General features: G+C 41.5%; 1 protein-coding gene across 1 annotated transcript in view; it reads right to left on the minus strand.

Moving 5' to 3' along the window:
• LOC115478017 (cat eye syndrome critical region protein 2-like) overlaps positions 1-20,442 on the minus strand; it is a 321,056-nt gene that overhangs the window by 135,036 nt on the left and 165,578 nt on the right. Inside the window, exon 2 of the mRNA XM_030215212.1 lies at positions 5,187-5,281. Within this exon, the coding sequence (XP_030071072.1) occupies positions 5,187-5,281 (95 nt within the window). The remainder of the gene's footprint in view (positions 1-5,186; positions 5,282-20,442) is intronic.

Consider the following 20,442-nt stretch of genomic DNA (forward strand, 5'->3'; position numbering starts at 1 on the left):
AGTTTGAGAGCTCCCTCCTGCTAGAAAACTCAAGTCCTTGTAGCTTCAGAGCAACTCAGACAAAAAGAGCTGAACTGTGGCTAAAGGCTCTTCATAAAAGAAATAAACCAAGAAATAACAAAAAAGAAAAAGTGAGTAGTAAAATAAAGAAAATACAGAAGTCTGCCTTAGAAAGGGAGGAACATGAACTCCTCCAGGTATCCCTGAGAAAAACATATTCTGGCTGGATTCAAATTCCTTCTGACCAGACAAGCTCAATTGTTGTCCAGTTCTCCAGCTGTGCTCAAGAGCATTTCACCAGATCAGTTCACTACTGCATGGAATGTCCATCACCATCTGCTAGAGACAGAGGATACTTACGAGCTGGTGCTGTATGAACCTTCATCTAGGTCAGAGGTCACAGCTTATGTCTATCTCTATCTACTGATTGAGCGCCACAACCTATATGTTCTGAATTGGTCTGGTGGATGAAGAGGAAAGAGATATTTAAATACCTCTGTGGTACAAGTGCACAGGAGGGATGCCTCTGCCAACTAAAAGGAAGCAATGGAATGAGGGAGCATAGGATGAAAGTTAAAGCGGATAGATTCAGGAGCAATCTACGGAAATACTTCTTTACAGAAAAGGGTGGTGGATGAATGAATAGCCTCCCAGTAGAGATGATGGAAATTAGGACTGTATCTGAATTCAAGAAAGCATAGGACAAGCACAGTGGATCTCCGAGAGGAAAGGATAGTACAGATTAGTAGTCGGTATGGATAGGTAGACTGGATAGGCCATATTGGCCTATCATCATCATTTTCTACGTTTATATCTAACCCCTGGCCAATTTTATAAAAGCCCTTTTATGTCACCTTTAAGAAATGATCATAATTCCCTCTCCACCTTCTAGCCCACAGCAACTCCAGCCCCAACCAACGAAGGGAATGAAGGCCTATGTTGGGGATTGAATTGGAGACTTCCCATGTGTCACTGAGCCATCAGTTACAGATTGCTATGTGGACTCATAATCATAATTCTTTCACTGGTTATTTTAATACTTGCAAAATTTCCTCCACTCCAGAGTGCAAGTACTAACAGATATAAAAATACATTCATCCATTTCCTGAAACAGATTATGCTGACAGTGCTGTGGTTGGGTGTGCCTGTTCTTTTTTCCTTTTGGGGGGTTGTTATGTTATTTTGTAAAATCTTTATAAAATGAAAGTTTTAACTTTTGTTTCAGTTATGCTAATGGTAGCCATTAATTTGTTCTTGATGTTTGGTGTCTTGGTTACCTATACTTTGTATTGTTTGCACCTTGCTATTGATTTGGAAGCATTTTCAACACTAATTTTAATAAGTCTTTCATAATTCAGAAAGAAAACCTGCTAACATGGAGAAAAATGTCAGTTTTAATTGTGAGACTATAGATAAACCTGTGTTACACGTCTTTAGTTTTGCAGAATCTATCAACAGTAGAGATTTCTGGTCAGTGCAATATCACAAAATGCAGAATACATACAGCCTACTTTCTGGAATGCATGCGTATGTGAATCATCTCAAATACATTCTTCTCAGTATCATCTTGGATTCACTGATGTGCTGAAAATCTAGTATACCTACCACACCAAAAACCACAATAATTAGATATATATACATAGAAAAGAAAGCTTATCAAATGATCTCATCTAAGTGAGCTAGAAGGAGGACTTTTTGAATGCTTAACAGCTCACCAAGGTAGGTATGCCACTGAACTGATTAGACTTCAATTCACCTCTCCTTAACCATTCATGTTGTTCCATGAATGGTTCCTGGTGTTCCAATTTGTATTTCCCACTATACTTATGTATTTGTCACTTGTTTCAGTTCCTTGAAGAGTTTTTTTTTCTCTTCCTTTGCAAATTCTGTTGCTTCCTTCCCTTTTGGATTTTTCACCCATTCCTTCTACTTGTCAGAATGTATATTAGGATATAATTCTAACATAACAACATTTATGCTACAAAGCAAACAACTGGGGAAAGCGCAGAGTTGAAAGCGCACATTTGAAGCCTGGCTCATGGAATTCTTTCCACCCTCTATACCTGGGCATCTGTACTTTCTCTCTGACCTGGGAGGGAGATGGTCGGGATGGTTTGAACAGAGCGATACCCAAACATTCCTTAGTTTGTAAAGAAGAATAAAATGAAACAAAGCGTAGTAATACATATAACCATTAGGTGTCACTGCTAAGACATTTCAAAGGATGGAGTTTATACTTTAACCATAGGGATACCACCATCCCACAGCAGCAGGCATTGCCATGCTTTCTGCCACTAGCTTGCAGTACAGAAAGCAACCTGTAGCAAACTACACCTTTCAGTTACCACGTTTCACAATAAAATTTACAACAAAGAAAAGGAAATACACATTTTAAGCATTAAGTGCCAGCTCAGTAGAGTAGGCATACAGCAACAGCAGGAGAGGGGAGTGTGGTGGGGAATCTATTTGGATATTCCATCACTATTATGCTTGCATCATATTATATCTGTTGTTTGAATTTCAGCGCTGTTAAATGTGTATATTTTTGATCCTGTTTTATGATAGTCTTATTATTTGGTTTCAATTTGCTGTTTTTAAGTTTCCCTCGTTCATTGTATTTATGTTTATACTTGTATATTTTACTATTGTTATGAAGTCAACAAAATTGTAAAAGTTTGATGTTAGACTGTATCTACTGTACACTGCCTTGGGTGAATCTCTTCATAAAGGCAGTTAATAAATCCCAGTCAATCAATCAATAAATGTGGAGCATACAGACTAGGATTATGAAGTTTTAGATCAGAATAAACTAAGTGAAAATATCTTACTTTTTAAAGTTAATGAATAAGAAGAGCAGTAATTTGGAGTTAATAAAATATTGGACAAGCTCTTAGAAATTTTTTTTAGCAAACAATAGACCAGTGATGATGAAGTGCATAAAGCTTAAGCAGTGATGGGACTGGCAAAACAAACTAAACAAAACCACTGGTGTACATCAAATGCACATCTTGAATGTTTCACAAAATATGTATTTGGAAGAGCAATAAAAGCTGTTATGCAGCAATGATTTGGAGGAAGGGCTTGCACAACAGGGGTGCACACGGAAACACATGTTTTTGTTTCACTGCCATTTTGTTTTTGTTTTGTCCCTGTGTTTTAAGTACATGCTAAATCATTTTAATGAAAATGTGTTTTCATTGTAATTTCAGAGTAGAAATGACATGAAATAAATGTCCTCAATGCTTTCCGTATCACTTTAAATTACGGCTGTACTGAATATTCGTATTCGAGTCAGCCTCAAATACATTATTCGTAGCCGAATAGTGATTTAAATTCAAATATGAATAAACAGGGGCTTTACTGTGCTAAATCCTACTGAATTAAACACTTGATCTCAGATTTCACGTTGCTTTTTTTTTATTTGTTATATTTTATTTTATTTATTGTACATTTATACCCCATGTTTTTCCCAGTTTTGCAGGCTCAAAGTGGCTTACAATGCACTGATAGGCTATCACCTGATCAGAGGTGGTATGATTACAAGTAAATTAGTTAGAATAGAAGGAACAGGGAAAGAAGAAAATAGGGAAAGGATAAGAGAGTCTAAAATGGTCCTTAGATATATGTTGGTAGGAAGGACTTCAGCCAACTCCAAGGATTCCAAGTATGACCTGAACCTTGACTGGCTCGAAGAGATTAAAGCTCAATGCCCATTATTTGTATGTGGTCCTTGTATTTCATCGAATAATATTTTTTGTTATTCGTACTTGGCCGAACAGTAAAATATGCTGTTAGGTACAGCTCTACTTTATATGATTGTACATTGCTACTGTACTGCACAACACACTGGCCAGTCAATATTCAAAACACGTTAACCAGCCAGGAATGGACGCAGACCAGTTAACTCACTTATCGGCAGCTATCTGATCATTTTCAGGGGCAATTAACCAGTTATCTTTGCTGAAAATGACTGGCTGGCAAAAAAGCGCAAGCCAGCTATGTTGGAGGTGTTCCGGGAGTGGCACCCAGTTAGCTCCTGATACTCAGAGCTAAATGGCCAGTGTTCGTGCATACATAAGACCGCGTAAATAGGAGTCCTATCTTTATGCGATAACGAATGACCGCTTAGCTCTTAATATCGCGTTAACTGGGCATGTGCTAGCCGGCTTAAAAAAAAATGTATGTTCAATACCGGCGACCAGATATGGCCCGGCAAAGAATATCCGGGTTCAACACCGGCTTTAACAGTGCTGCCTGCCACTGGTTGAATATCAGGGGGAGGGTGGTGAGAGCTCATTGGCAGGTATTAACATGTAAACCATGATGCAATAACGCCGGTTTTGTCTGGACATGCGCTGTGCTTACTGTAAAACTTTTGTGTACATGTGCCAGGCACATTCCTCCTCTTCCTTTCAGTTTAATAGTGTGAATTATCTATGCATAACATTTGAATGTTATTTCCTTTAAGCATTAGTTGGCTATTTTTCTGCACTGTTGTTGCACTATAAAATTTGCACTGTGGGTGATAGTGCCTGAGCTTTGAGAATCAGCCTGTAAATCTGTAGTCTGTTTTGCAAAACCTACTGCCCATTACAATCTAAATTAGCTTGCTTGCCAATTTTTGCAGTTCATTCTGTTTTCGACTACTGAATTGTGGAGAGTCTTGCTACTATAAAATTAAGATGTTACTCATTTAAATTCTATTTTCAGTGTAGAAACAGGACTATTTTTTTTTTTTGGACTAGTTAAGGCAGTGTTTCTCAAGTCGGTCCTGGAGTACCTCCTTGCCAGTCAGGTTTCCGGAATATCTGTAATGAAAATGCATGAAACAGATCTGCATACAATGGAGCAGTGTATGCAAATCAATCTCATGCTTATTCATTGTGGCTATCCTGAAAACCTGACTGGCAAGAGGGTACTCCAGGACTGACTTAGGAAACCCTGAGTTAGGGGACATGGCGACAGATAAAGAGTGCACAGGCCATGTATTCTGCCAGTTTTTCTTACTTACTGCAAAATCCCTATCACTAAGGATCTTCTGCAATTGTCCCATGCTTTCTTTGATTCTTATCACTATTTTTGTTCTGCCTGAGATCTACAGGGAGGCTGTTCCATGATTCACCTCCATTCCCCCTGAGAGGTGGGTGTTCTGCTTCTGTAACAGAGGGAAGCAGCAGGCAACTCACGTGATGTCCCTGCGTTGGTAGCAGCCCTGAAGCAAACAGGAAACCAGGTCACTGATAAACTCCAGGTCCCCTTGGTGAAGGGCTTCTTCCAGTTCCTACAGCAAGAAAAAAAAAAAAAAAACCACACGAACTCAGAGCACTGGAACTGTGATATCTGGAGACATCATTCAAACCAACCATGAAGTAAGGAAACAAAGCTAAAGCACGGTGATACAACTCGGTCCTGCATTCATTATACTAGTACCAATTATAAAATCATGGAGACAAAGCTAAAATATATATTACTAAATGTATACTTTCTCATATATTTCCACTATTCATGATGTTTTGTAAGCCACATTGAGCCTGCAAAGAGGTGGAAAAATGTGGGATACAAATGCAACAAATAAAATAAATAAAACATACAGAACTTGGGGTTCCTTTTACTAAACGGCTGTAAGCCCAACACAGGCTTACCACTTGCTATTCAGGAAATACTGCCAGGCTACCGCAGCAGTCTGGTGGTACTTCCCATCTCTAGTACGCCGTCATTTCTGGAGCTACAAAAATGTATTTACCCAGCGGTAATCGAGCAGTGCCGCATGCTGCCTGTTTACCGCCGGGTTAATGCGGGAGCCCTTACTGCTACCTCAATGGGTAGCGGAAAAGGCTCCCCCCCCCCCCAAATGGCTGCGTGGCAAGTGCTTTACTTGCTGCATGGCCATTTCCTGCAGGAAGGCGAGACTTCCCTACCAGCTGCAGTAAAAGGGGGGCCTCGGCACGCGTATAAAACAAACATCAATGCCAGTCAGCCCCTTTTTGCCACAGCTTGGTAAAAGGGGCCCTTATATTTTATTTCCTTTCATTGGCATTTCAAAAACTCACGCGATAACAACTCTAGTAGAAGGGTCTACTTAGAGTTGTTATCGCGTGAGTTTTTGAAATGCGATAAGCACTTACGGGAGAATTCTATATATGGCGCCAAATGTTAGGTGCTACTTTCACACCGAATTTTCAGCACAGAAAAGCATTCTAATGTATGCGAGACGCAGAAACAAGATCCACACAAAAACACAATTAGACGCTATTCTATAAATGGGAGGTGAATGGGTGGGTCAGGGCTGTCCCTTAAAATGCTCGCAGTTATAGAATGGCGCAGAACCACGCCCAACTTGCGCTCCAGGACTCAAACTTGGTTTCAGTTGGTGTTAACTCCTTGAACCCCAAGTTGGGTGCAGATCCCTGCACTATGTGCTATTCTACAAAAGGGTGCCGATCCTGGAACGCCCGTTATAGAATGCAGTTCAGCATAGATTTTTTTTTTTGGTGCCAAATTTTGAGCACCATTTACTGAATCTAGTCTTTAATGTGCAGCTGCGCGGTAACCTGGAACTACCACCGGCCCAACTACCTGCAGTAGTTCCGCCTCGAGCGCATGCCATTTCTAGCGCTACAGAAAATAATTCTGTAATTTCAAGCATTGCGCTAACTCGGTGGTAATTGCTGCCCGGTTACTGCTGGGTTACCGCGGGAGCCCTTACCGCCACCTTAATGGGTGGCAGTAAGTACTCCCCCTCCTCCCGTGCATGGCCATGCTGTAAGAATAATCTTACTGCACGGCCATGTCTTTTTTAGGGGCTTTTTACCCGCTATGGTAAAAAGGGCCCTGGCGCACAGCAAAAATGGCCCCCACTGCTACCGGAGGGTCCTTTTTACTGCAGCTTGGTAAAAGGACCCCTTAATGCACAGAAACAAGCTACCATGTTAAGGGGTTTTGTGGTAGTTTGCCTGTTACTGCACATTACTTAATTTTTGTGAATTTCTCTGTCAGGGGGTGTGACATGAGCAGAGAGTGGGTGTGGAAGACATTTGGCACTTAATGCACTGCACTTACCTGCCTAACCCAGCATTAAAGTAAGACCATTTACTGCCTCCTAAATAGGAGTTGGTAAGTGCTTTTGTATTACCTGGGAGCAGGTACCGTGCATTAATCCAAATGTCAACGCAAGACCTAAAATTAAAAAAAAAAATAGTAGGAATGCTCCTTCTTGACGATGCATTGGTTTTGGGCTTGCCGTGCATTAAAATCCTGCGTTATTTGCAAGCATTTGATATACGGCAAGGGTACCAAAGACGGCAACTAAAAAAAAAAAAAAAAAATACTTTAATGAAATTGATAATAGAAAAACAGAGGAAAAGGGGAAGAAAGTGAGGGAGAGGAGGGATTAAATAGAGGGGTTAAGAGAAAGAGAGCCAAAGGCATCCTGAGAAAGGATTTAAAATTAGGGAAAAAGGGTTCCACCTTGTTATGGAGGAGAAGGGAATTTCAGAATTTAGGACCAAAGATAGCTTAAGGCAGATTCACATGAGATGTTCAGATGGAGGGATGAAGGACAAAGGAGTAAAAGAAGAGTTTTGTGAGCAGAGTGGAGTGCACCGGGAGAAATGTACAGAATAAAGAGGTTACCAATAGAGAGAGAGGCAGTGGGAAACAGCCTTTAAAGACAAATGAGAGGATTTTAAACTGATTACAAGCAGAGATGGATAGACAGTGTTCGGCAAGGAGGAGAGAGGAAAGGTGTTGACCAAAACTTAATGCATTTTAGTGAAGGGCCCCTTAGACTAATTCCAAAGACACAACAGATCTCATAAGAATATAAGAGTAGCCATACTGGGTCAGACCAATGGTCTATCTAGCCCAGTATCCTGTTTTCCAAACAGTGGCCAAGCCAGGTCACAAGTACCTGACAGAAACTCAAAATTGTGGCAGTCGGACTACACCTACAGAATCCCCTGATAAAGAGTCTTCATATTCATCTCAAGATGAGTACTTTAGTCTAAATGTACAGTTGTGAATAGAGATAATGATAAACTGTGGATATTAACCTCTTTGCTATGAATAATCCATTATCACTTTAAACCTTATATCGAATAGGGTCTCTCTATAGTTGATGACCTAATGTATGTTACAATCTAATTTATTACTCAGGAACCTCATGCAATACCATAATGCATTCTTCTTTACCATGTATGTATGCACATAGCATATATATATACCATGATTTGTTCCATATATGTTATGTTCCATGTATGTTCCTTGCATGTTATCATGTATGATTGCACCTTAACACAATACCATTTGTGATTTTGTTACCCGGAAATGGCAACCACCATTACGGCAAATGTAAGCCACATTGAGCCTGCAAATTGGTGGGAAAATGTGGGATACAAATGCTACAAATAAATAAATAAAAAAGAGAAAAGAAAAACGTAAAATCAGAAAATATATCACAGATCAATGAGGAGGTGGATGTGTAAAACATCCTGATTTGAAGTTTTATTCTGTGAGTGGCACCGCTGAGGTCAGTGATTAAATAATAGTTGACAGGAGGTGAAAGTATATCTGGTATGATTAAGACCTCCTGATTGAGATTAGTGGCATATACAGGGAAACAGATTTATGACAGCTGTTTGTAAAAAAAAAAAAAAAAAAAAAGGGTAATTTGATATTGGTGATGCAAATAGATGTCACTTTGTGCCCATAAAATTTGAGGGCCATGTTTACTAAAGGTGCCCTAGCGTTTATAGAGCGTGCACAAAATTAGCACACGCTGTGTAGGTGCCCATAGGAATATTTATTTGTTACATTTGTAGCCCACATTTTCCCACCTATTTGCAGGCTCAATGTAGCTTACGTACTACCGTAAGGCGTTCGCCATTTCCGGTACAGAAACAAATGCAAAGAGATGTTATGGTCGCATGAGGTTCATGTGTTATAGACACATTGGGGAATCATAGAGAGGAAGAGTTATGCTAACTGTGTGGGTGCCTACACAGTTAGCACACACTTATGGTTAACAGCACTAAAAACACTAACGTGCCCCCTAGTGCAGCTTAGAAAACAGGGCCCTTAATTAATTCGGTGCAGGTTCGAGGTTGTTACTGCAAAATGTTTAGGGGGCTCACTTTTTTCCTGGACAGTGTGTATATATATATATATATAAACAGCCAATAAATTGTATTAGGTAGTTCAGTTGCCAAATAAAACAAAATTATAAGAGTCCTTTGTTTTGCAATTTGTATTCTCATGCCTGAGAAGATACTGGTATTTAAACCTTTTGAAAACTCCGTCTATTGAGCTGCTTTCTCCCACTGCTATGGGCTTATTTTCAACTCCTCACTTAACTGTGAAAGCATGTGTGTACTTCTCCTTTGAAAATGTCTAGAGCTACAACATACCCTGTTTCCCCGAAAGTAAGACATCCCCCGAAAATAAGACCTAGTAGAGGTTTTCCTGAATTGGTAGATATAAGGCCTCCCCTGAAAGTAAGACCTAGCAAAGTTTTGTTTGAAAGCAGGGCCGCCGAGAGCCGGACAAGGCCGCCCCCGGGCTGCCCCCCCCCCCACCCGAGGTCGCCGGGCCCCCCTCCACCCACCCTCCGTCGCTCCCGGAACTAACCTTAAATGCCTCCTTTCACCTTCACAGCAAGCAGCAGCAGGGCAGACCTCTCCTTCCTTCCGTGCCCCGCCCTCATGTACGTTACATCAGGTGAGGGCGGGACACGGAAGGAGTGGCCTACCCTGCTGCTGCTTGCCGCGAAGGTGAAAGGAGGCGTTTAAGGTTAGTTCCGGGAGTGACGGAGGGCGGGTGGGCCAACCCCGATCCAACCCTAATGTTTCCCCGAAAAATAAGACAGCCCCTGAAAATAAGACCTAGCACATTTTTGGAGGCAAAAATTAATATAAGACAGTGTCTTATTTTCGGGGAAACACGGTATCCTTGGTATTTTTCACCCGCAACTGAAATTACAATGGAAAATAACACACACACATTTGAAAATACTAATTTTATGTGTACTGTTCACTCTCCCTCCCAAAACCACCTAAATACAGCTCTGGGCAAAGTGCCTCACATTCTGGCTAAAAGTATATATGCAATGGAACCCTCAAGTATATTTTTTGCCATGAAGGAGGGTGGGGGCATTATGCTGAATCCTTACCAAAACCCTGGGCTGAAGCATGCTATAGAAATGCTAAATAGTAGTAGTAGTAGATGTAAAGAATGAAAGCAGCATAAAGAGCTGATGAGCAATCAGGATAAGGATTTTTCTAATTAGAGGTAGGATAGGTGTAAAAGTAAATAGGCATATCCTTTTTTTTTTTTTTTAAGTAACCTATTAGCAGAAAAAAGGGAGGGAACACAGGTAAGAGACGAATAGTAATAAAGCAAAAAAAAAAAAAAAAGGCAATTCAGTACTCTAAGAAAGGATGATTATGAATGACAAGAGCAAAGGGTGTAATACAGGAACATAAAATATATGGAAAGCTAAGAGTCAGTCAAAGTTTTACGAGCCAGGGAAATACACCTCTTTTTAAAATGTACAAAGTTTGAAAGGGTCTTTTTGTGTTTATCTTATGTTTTGGATGGTTGAACTTATTTTGCTCCTTTTGTTTTGAAGGGGGGGGGGGGGCACAGGATCAGGATTTCCCTCCATTCCTCTGGTCCATTTCTTTCTTTCCTCTGCATCTTCATCCTTTACTTCTTTGTTTCCTACCGGCTCCTTCCACAGAAGCCCCTTCCCAATTCTACCTCTAGTGATCTGATGGGGTTTTCTTTGGCCTGTGACAAATGGATTCTGCTCTTTCCTGCAGAAAAGCTCCAGGGTCTATGACTGTGCCATTTGCTCCCTGTTTATTTACACTGTTTAACCACCTATCAAAACTGTTGATGTGGCCAATCTAAGCCTGTACCTTCTGTGCTCAGTGCAGTCACTCCAGCCTGCATGTTTCACTCCCAAAGGCTCCACATAGAACATGGCCTAGCAGATGCCAGATAAAGGGATTTGGTCACCCAAGCATTCGGGGTGTCTGGGCTTTTCCCACCCCTGACTTAGAGGCTCACTGGCTGCTAGAGTTTGAGAGGTGTTAGTACTTTTGATGCATAGAGTACCATGGATTAAATGCATTAAGTCTGCATGAGAATCAGAGCTACAACATTCCTTCCTCAGAGGACATACAATCCTAACTCCTGTGCAACATCAGACTCCTCCAGATCTTAACTTGAGCCTGGAAGCAGACAGCATCTAAAAGAAACAGGCTTGTAGGTTCCCTGTGAGGGTCAGCAACTCATTGTTATGCCAACACTGCAGTTACTGAGGGAGCTAAACCGCTATCTGCTGTTACCGACTTCTAGGCAACTCAAAAGGTCAAAGGCCAATACTGAGCTTGCAATGCTGAATTTCCTCCATAGGTGGAATGAGCTGGCGACACACAAAAGGGACAAAGGTGAAGGATGATGACATTTTAAGAATGTCAGCAAAGGAAATTGTTTTGTGGTTGCTTAAGTAGCAAATGTTTCTTTTTATGCTTCTTTCCTTGGCAGAATGGAAACCCATGATTTGTGTTTTTCGGTCACCATTCAATCTAAAAAAAAAAGTAATGCAGCCAATAGTTTTGTCTAATATAGACTACTGTAATTTTGTGTATCTTGGCTGACAAATGCATTTACATAGCTTGCCATTTATAGCTGTTGCAAACTATAGCTACCCGAGATTACAACTCATGGCTGCAGATCAGATACATCAACCCTACTGCATGAGTTTCATTGGTTTTCGGTATATTCTCAAATATGTTGACTACATTGATTAGCACAGAGTATTGTAGTAAATAGTAAACAGGGGAGTAACTTTGTACCTGTGACAACTGAGGGTTAAAGGGGTCTTTTATTAAGCCGCGGTAACATTTTTAGCTCACGGTAAAAATCAGCTGGCGGTAAACGCCAAGACGCTCATTGGAATATAATGGGCATCTCAACTGATTTCTACTGTAAGCTAAAACTGCTACAATGGCTAAGTAAAAGACCCCTAAGTAACTTACTTAAGATCACAAAGAGCAGCAGTAGGATTGGAACCCTGGCTTTCCTGGTTCTCAGCTCGCTGTTGTAACCATTAAGCTACCCCAAATTCATATAATTGTAGGTTAGTCTCTACTAGACTACTAAGAGTCGAGTAGTAGGCTGAAAAGCTGAGGGAACTGGGATCGATCCGCACTGCTGCTCCTTGTGACCCTGGGCAAGTCACTTAACTCTCTATTGCCCCAGGTAGAGAATGACATGGCGACGGGGATCCGCAGTGACCATGGGGATGGGGCAGAGTCCGGGGGGACAGGGACAAACTTTGTCCCCTTGTCACTTTCTACTTTGAAGCCTGTTAATGAATTAGACTGTTATTTATGTTTGATTGATGCAGACAACAATATTTTTATTTTTTGGAAAAACAAAAATTTGCATGGGGGGTCCTGCAACACTGGGCCTTCAGGACTGAGACAACAGGAGTCCTTTATTAACAGGTGACCGACACGGGCCGTGATTCGGTGTTAAGACAACGCCTGCCTCAGAGGTCTGATGACAAAACATATAATAACATATAGATAAGAATAATCAATAATAAGAAATGATAATGATAATAACCATAATAATAATGTTGATTATAAAAAACATAATAATAAAATAGTAACGTAGGTTATAAAAACATAGTAATAGTAAAAGTGTAGTACAATGGAGTTGCATCAATAAGAGTTATATATATATAAGATAATAATGGATGTTTGTATATATAGAAAACCATAAAAGACAAAAATAATAAAAAAAAAATATATATAATACTGCATATATCATACAGATCCATACATAGACATCCAGTATAAAGCAAAATACATACATATAAATCTCCGTATTTAAAATTTATAAAGGAAATCCATTAAAAAGCATATAAATAAATATCCATATATAAATCTGATAATGCACGGTAAAATATTCACATTCATATGTGAATATGAAGTCAGCTATTGTTGGTGTTGGAATGGTAGAGGGTGGTGGTGGTGGGAGGGTTATTATAGCTGCTAGTTGTTATTATTGTTTTCTATTTGTAATTTATACTCAACAGTTGCACAGCATATTGTTCCTTTTTATACTTAATAAAAAGATTTAAATATAAAATCATAATTGTTTTAGGCTTCTGCAGGTGAGAACAGAGCCCATGGGGATAGGGTGGGGACGGGGACAGAACATGCAGGGATGGGATGAGGATGGAGACAGGGCCTGCGGGGACGGGGTGGGGATGGAGACAGGGCCTGCGGGGACGGGGTGGGGATGGAAACAGAGCCCAGAGAAACGGGCGGAGACGGGGACAAATTTTGTCTCCGTGTCATTCTCTAGTCCCAGGTACAATACTTAGGGCCTTGTTTACTAAGCCGCGTTATAGGTGCGATAGCATCTTTAACGTGTGTTAACCATGAACGTGCCTGCAATATCCCTATAGGTGCCTACACGGTTAACACGCGCGCTAATTGTAGGCATGTTAAAAATGCTAACACAGCTTAGAAAACAGAGCCCTTAGATTGTGAGCCCACTAGGGACAAAGAAATACATAAACTGCTTTGGTTGTACCAGAGAAAGGCAGTATACTAGGAGGAGTGGCCTAGTGGTTAGAGCAGCGGTCCTGCAATCCAGAGATGGCCGGTTCAAATCCCACTGCTGCTCCTTGTGATCTTGGGTAAGTCACTTAACCCTCCATTGCCTCAGGTACAAACTTAGATTGTGAACCCTCCTTGGACAGAGAAATATCCAGAGTACCTGAATGTAACTCACCTTGAGATACTACTGAAAAAGGTGTGAGCAAAATCTAAATAAATAAATATATAGGATGATTTTCACAAAGGCTTCTTTTTTTGGAATGAGCAACCAGACAGTGCCATACCAAGGTCTGTGCGGGTGGTGCTGTTGCACATGGCATAAAAATGGAGGGGTGCAAAATTGCTCCCAGACCACTTCTCACCAGCACTGATAAAGCAGGTGGGGTGGGACACACCAATGGGCAACTTGCACAGGGTAGAACTACAAACGGTACCTGTCGTGCTTCCAGGCTCCTTGTGGTCCGAGCATCCATTATCCTGTTTTTTTTCACAAACTGTCAAAGATTTGGTTATTTAACAACATGAATTAGTGATCAATATGATATGATTTAAAATAAAACAGCAATAATATGACAAAAGTTTTATAAGTTTTTGCATTACGTTTTATTCTTTTGTATTTAATGGAAAGTTGTATTGCTTTGATTTTTATATATTGGATATCACAGTCAAAGGTTCTAGGAGTGGAATATAAATGTCAATATTAAATCAAAGCAAATAATGACCTTATTTTACAGTATGAAATCAAATACATAAAAACTATTAGGTTATCTTTGGATTTTGTTGGTAAAGAGCAAAGTACACAAATTGCAAAGATGAGACGAGTTAGATCATTAGGGAGGCCTATTCTAAGAGCTTTAAACGCGTTATAATGACTTTGTATCGGTCCATGGTGCAACCGCACCAGTGGCATACCAAGGGGGGGGGCAGTGGGGGTGGTCCGCCCCGGGTGCACGCCGCTGGGGGGGTGCCACGTGCCTGTCGGCTCCGCTCGTTCTCTGCTCCCTCTGCCCCGGAACAGGTTACTTCCTGTTCCGGGGCAGAGGGGGCAGGGAACGAGCGAAGCTGACAGGCCCCCCCAGCAGGTAAAAATGCACCCGGGGGGGGTGTCCTTTCGCCAGGGGGGGGGGTCACGCTGCACCCGGTGGGGGGGGGGGCACATCAGCGATCCGCTCCGGGTGTCAGCCACCCTAGGAACGCTACTGAACTGCACCTCGAATATTGCGTTCAATTCTAGTTACCACATCTCAAAAAAGATATAGTGGAATTAGAAAACGTACAGAGAAGGACAACGAAAATGATAAAAGGGATGGGACGACTTCCCTATCAGGAAAGTCTGAAGTGGCTCTTTAGCTTGGAGAAAAGACGGCTGAGGGGAGATATGATAGAGTGGAGCGGAACGGGTAGACGTGAATCATTTGTTTACTCTTTCCAAAAATACTAGGACTAGGGGGCATAAGATGAAACTACAAAGTAGTAAATTTAATACGAATCAAAGAAAATTTTTTTTCTTCACTCAACGTGTAATTAAACTCTGGAATTCATTGCCAGAGAATGTGGTAAAGGTGATTAGCTTAGCAGGATTTAAAAAAGGTCTGGATGGCTTCCAAAAGGAAAAGTCCATAGACTATTATTAAATTGACTTGGGAAAAATCCACTGCTTTTTTCTGGGTTAAACAGCAGAAATGTATTGAACTTTTTTGGGATCTTGCCAGGTATTTGTGACCTGGATTGGCCACTGTTGGAAACATGATGCTGGGCTTGATGGACCCTTGGTCTGTCCCAGTGTGGCAATACTTATGTACTTATGTAAATGCTAGGAGTGTTAGCTTGGCTATCCAGTTTTGTGCCACAGACAGCAAACGATTCTGAGGGAGGTTTCATCATTAAGCATTTCAAAATCTGCTCTGCCATTGGTTAGCAACTGTGGTCACCAGCTGAGTCCATTTCTTGGCTAGTTTCCTAGAAGGAAGAACCATCTCTAATGTTTAATGATGTACTTATTACACAGAACAAAAGAAATCACATCACAAATGTTGTCCTAATGAAAGAAAAAAAAAAACTTGGTGAAACATTCACACATCTTATAAATTAAGCTTTTTCTCCTCGTGCAAATCACAGAAAACACTAGCTTTGGCAGCAGTGAGTTATATGCAGCTGTAAATGCATAAGCCTAAGCCACAGTGAAGTGCTGTGGGACAAGACAGAAACACAGAGGCAGCTAATCAGCTCACAGAGGACCTTGTGATGCCTCCCTTGCACAAACGCCTAGAATATGTTGGAGCAGCAGGAGGAAAGTAGACACCCCCCCCCCCCCCCCCCACACACACACACAAAAAAAGCCAGCTTCACAGTTCATTAGGGGAAAAAGGGCTGAAATGTTTGTAAGTCATGTCCTGGGGTAGGAGGGAACTCCTTTGGGTTCTGCAAGGTCTGCTGGGTAAAGATCACTGCAGGAAGGGTAAAGCTCATTGTGTATAAGCTGAAGAGAATGAGATAAAGAAAGAAACAAAAACATTAGGGCTGTTTTGCCAAACATAAAACAAAATCTTTCCTAACTCCCCAGCAGGCACAAATCCATCTTGATTAAAGGGGCTCACAGCCTATCAGCACCATTTCTAGCCCACTAAGATGCCAGCTTGGGGGGGGGGGGGGGGGGGGGGGGGAGAGGAACCCACTAGAGACTGCGTACAGATGCATACTTTGCAAAGAATATTTGATTACATCTTACTTGAACTAAATTAAGTTAAAAACAGCTACTGTGAACATAAGAACAAATGCCTCAGGACCCAGTACCAGCTGCAGCTGTATTGCCAATTATCATTTTTGACTTGCAATCGCTTAAAATGCACTCCACATACCATAATACTTCTTGAGAACATACTTGTATCATTTAGAAATGAGCTGTCATCATCAGTTGTACACCTTATACTTCAGAGCCTTTAGCCTTCGAAAATCTCAGGCTATCACGAGGGTATTTCTGAACACTTGGCTGTTTAGGAACTGAAAGCCAATAGCTGGCAGAGTTTGTGGACTAGTCACCTGTGTGAGTAATGTTATTAGACAGGCTAGCTCATCTCCACACCATAATTTCATTTGTACAAAAGTTGGACTACACAGGCTCGAATTCCACTCCTAATAAGTGTTAGAACTGATACATATCTATCCCTAATAATTTTTATTTATTAGGGATTTATTTACCGCCTTTTTGAAAAAATTCATTCAAGGCAGCATACAGTAAGAATAAATCAAACATAAGCAATAGACAATTGCAACAGTAAAAATAGTCAAATAACAATACAAAGTATGGCGTAGTATACTACTTACAATGTCAACACAATACGTAATAGAACATTTTAATAGACAGCGAAGGGTATAAGCAAAGATGGTACATATATAAATAGGTAAGAGAGTAAGAGGAGTTAGAGAATAAGGGGACTGATTTAAAGAAAGTTGTGCATGAGGTCAGAGAGATGATTAAAAGTTCTCTCAGCTAGGTTAGGAGTGGATAACGTCCTGCTGCAGTATGTGCAGCCTGTGTCAGAGAGTGTGTGGAAGCCGAGCCTTTCAGGGAGTGCATTCCAGAGTGTGGGGGCTACTCTGGAGAAGGCTCGCTTGCAGGTATCACATCCTGTAATGTCTTTCGGAGAGGGTGTGGTTAGGGATATTCCTTGTGAGGATCTTAGTTTCCTTGGAGGTGTGTAAATAAATCCATTATCTCAAATATCTAAGCAGGTTACATTATAAACACTCCATCTCACAAATAGAACACAGAACTGTCCCCAATGTTAATGTACTTCTGACTAGTGATTTTTTTTTTCATTTTGCTACATCTGTCTGCTACATCAGTGAGATTTCATGGAGGTGATGGTGTGCTCCTTGGCAGTATATAATATGCAGAATGACCGATAACATTTTTGCCTGGGGAAAGCGCTACTCCTGGGATTCTATATATGGTGCCTTTATTTCCACATGGAAATCAAAGCGTATTCTATTACAATGCACTAACTTAATTGGTTAACTAGCTGATCAGCACTGTTAATTGGATGTTAAACAATTATCAGCACTAATTGGCATTACGATTTATGTGCACAACTTGCTAAGCACATTCTATAATGTGGTGTGCGTAAATTCTAAGTCACACAGTTGAAAAGTGAGCATTGTTATGGGAGTGGAATGGGCAGGTCGTAGGCGTTTCTAAAATCTATGTGCGTTGTCATACAATACACCCGCTCTGCATCTAATTTATATGTCGGGACTTACACCAGGTTTTAATTGGCGTAATTGACCATATAAAAAAAAACAACAATACAAACAGGGCTGACGGGCAGATGCTCAAAAGTTGTCATTAAATACTGTGTGCATTTATACCTGCAATTGAAATTACTGATGTCCAAACAGCAACCGATGCTCAACAAAAAAAATATTGCACGCAAATAAGATGCATGGAAATTTTGCAAGCGGCTTGGTAGGGGAAAGTGCTTAACACACAAGTAGAATAGTCTTTGCAAGCAACCGTGTTCTGCACATGTCCACTCACAGGACTCCTCTTCTGTTGACTGTCCTCTCACCCCACAGTTCTCTGGTGCTCACACTGTGGCTCCCTCAGGCTGCTGATCACCTCTAGGCACTCTACATGGCTTAGCTGCTCTGGGCTTAAACTTGATTTCCCTTAGGCAGTCCTCCCCCCCCCCCCCCCCCCCCCCCCCCTCATTGATTCTGCCCTGTGCTTTTTTTTCCTGCCACTTCGGAGCTAAACTCCACCTCTTTGCTGATATCACTATTGACATAGAATGACATCATAGGGGCTTTCCCCAGCCAACTGGCTGTTTGCTTTTGTTTCTCACTAGGCTGCTTGTGGGATTCCAGTTCCACCAGCATTTGAGCGGATCCGGGAGCAGACCTCAGAAGCCTTTGATACAGTCCCCCACAGAAGACTTGTGAATAAGCTGAGAGGGCTGAATTTAGGACCAAAAGTGGTGAACTGGATAGGAAACTGGTGGCAGAGGGTGGTGGTAAATGGAATCTGCTCGGAGGAAAGGAAGGTGAGCAGTGGAGTTCCTCAGGGGTTGATGCTGGGGCCGATTCTGTTTAATATATTTATGAGAGATATTGCTGAAGGGTTGGAAGGAAAGGTTTGCCTTTTTGCAGATGACACGAAGATAGCCAATAGAGCGGATACCCTGGAGGGAGTAGAAACAATGAGAAGGGATCTCCAAACATTAGAAGAATGGTCGAGGGTCTGGCAGTTAAAATGTAATGCTAAGAAGTGCATAAACCCAAAACAGAGATACCAGATAGAAGGGGAGAGATCAGTAAGCTCGACTCAGAAGAGACCTTGGGGTGATGGTGTCCAAGCATCTGAAGGTGAAGAAACAATGTGACAAGGCGGCGGCTGTGGCCAGAAGGATGCTAGGCTGCACAGAGAGGGGTATAACCAGCAGAAGAAAGGAGGTGTTGATGTCCCTCTACAAGTCGTTGGTGAGGCCCCACTTGGAGTATTGTGTTCAGTTTTGGAGGCCATATCTTGCTAAAGATGTAAAAAGACTGGAAGCGGTGCAAAGGAAAGCTACAAAATGGTATGGGATTTGCATTGCAAACCATACGAGAGACTTGCCGACCTGAACATGTATATCTTGGAGGAAAGGAGAAACAGGGGTGTCATGATACAGATGTTCAAATATTTGAAAGGTATTAATCCGCAAACAAACCTTTTCCAGAGACGGGAAGGTGGTAGAACTAGAGGACAAGAATTGAGGTTGAAGGGGGACAGAGAAAATTTGCATGTTAAACATAGGCGCCTGGTACTACTACTACTTATCATTTCTACAGTGCTACTAGATGTACACAGCGCTGTACACTTGAACATGAAGAGACAGTCCCTGCTCGACAGAGCTTACAGTCTAATTAGGACAAACAGGACAAATAAGAGATAAGAGTATTACTAAAGTGGGAATGCCTTATCGACCTCCCAACCAGAAACAGTTTGACGTCTTCCCGTACTTACCTTAATTTACACCTTCCCAACTGCAAAGGTATCAAGTACAGATCCTCCTATGCTTCCAATTTTTCCTTTTTGGGTAGCCAGCTTTGGAACGCTCTACCAAGACCCATCCGAACAATCAACGGCCATTTGCCCTTCAGAAAAGCACTGAAGACCCATCTCTTCAAGAAAGTCTACCCCAATGATTCAACTTAACTAAAGTCTACCCACATGCTTCTGTACAGACGACTGTTATACACTGACCATGTCTCCCATTCTCCTTATCCCTACGCCTACCTCCTAACGTTCATGTCCTTCTACACTCAATCCCTCCTATGTTCAATTTACTTATCCGTTAACCCCATTATTATTACGTTTACTACAATTTGTATAATCTCCTTAAAGACTTTGTAATTCTTCCTTACCTAGAATTGTCTAGGATCGTAATCCCAATGCTTTTCTAGTACAGCGATGTAGTGTTTACAGATTTCCCACTGGATACAACATGTCACTTTATTGTGCCTTTCTGTATAGAAATTTTCTGCCATCAGCACTTTGCAGCCAGCTATGAGATAAAGGGTTAAGAGTAAAGGGTAATGGATCTGATATACCTTTCTGTGGTACAACCAAAGCAGTTTACATAGCCTATTCAGGTACTTTCTCTGCCTCTAGTGGGCTCACAATCTATTTTACCTGGGGCAATGTAGGGTCAAGTGACTTGCCCGGGGTCACAAGGAGCAGGGCCGCCGGTGGGGGGCTGGCGCTGGGGTCTCTCTCTCTCCTGCATCTGACGGGACACAACTTGGAGGCTGGGGAGGACCCACA

This window comes from Microcaecilia unicolor, chromosome 9, assembly GCF_901765095.1.
Source record: "Microcaecilia unicolor chromosome 9, aMicUni1.1, whole genome shotgun sequence".
Classification (NCBI taxonomy): domain Eukaryota; kingdom Metazoa; phylum Chordata; class Amphibia; order Gymnophiona; family Siphonopidae; genus Microcaecilia; species Microcaecilia unicolor.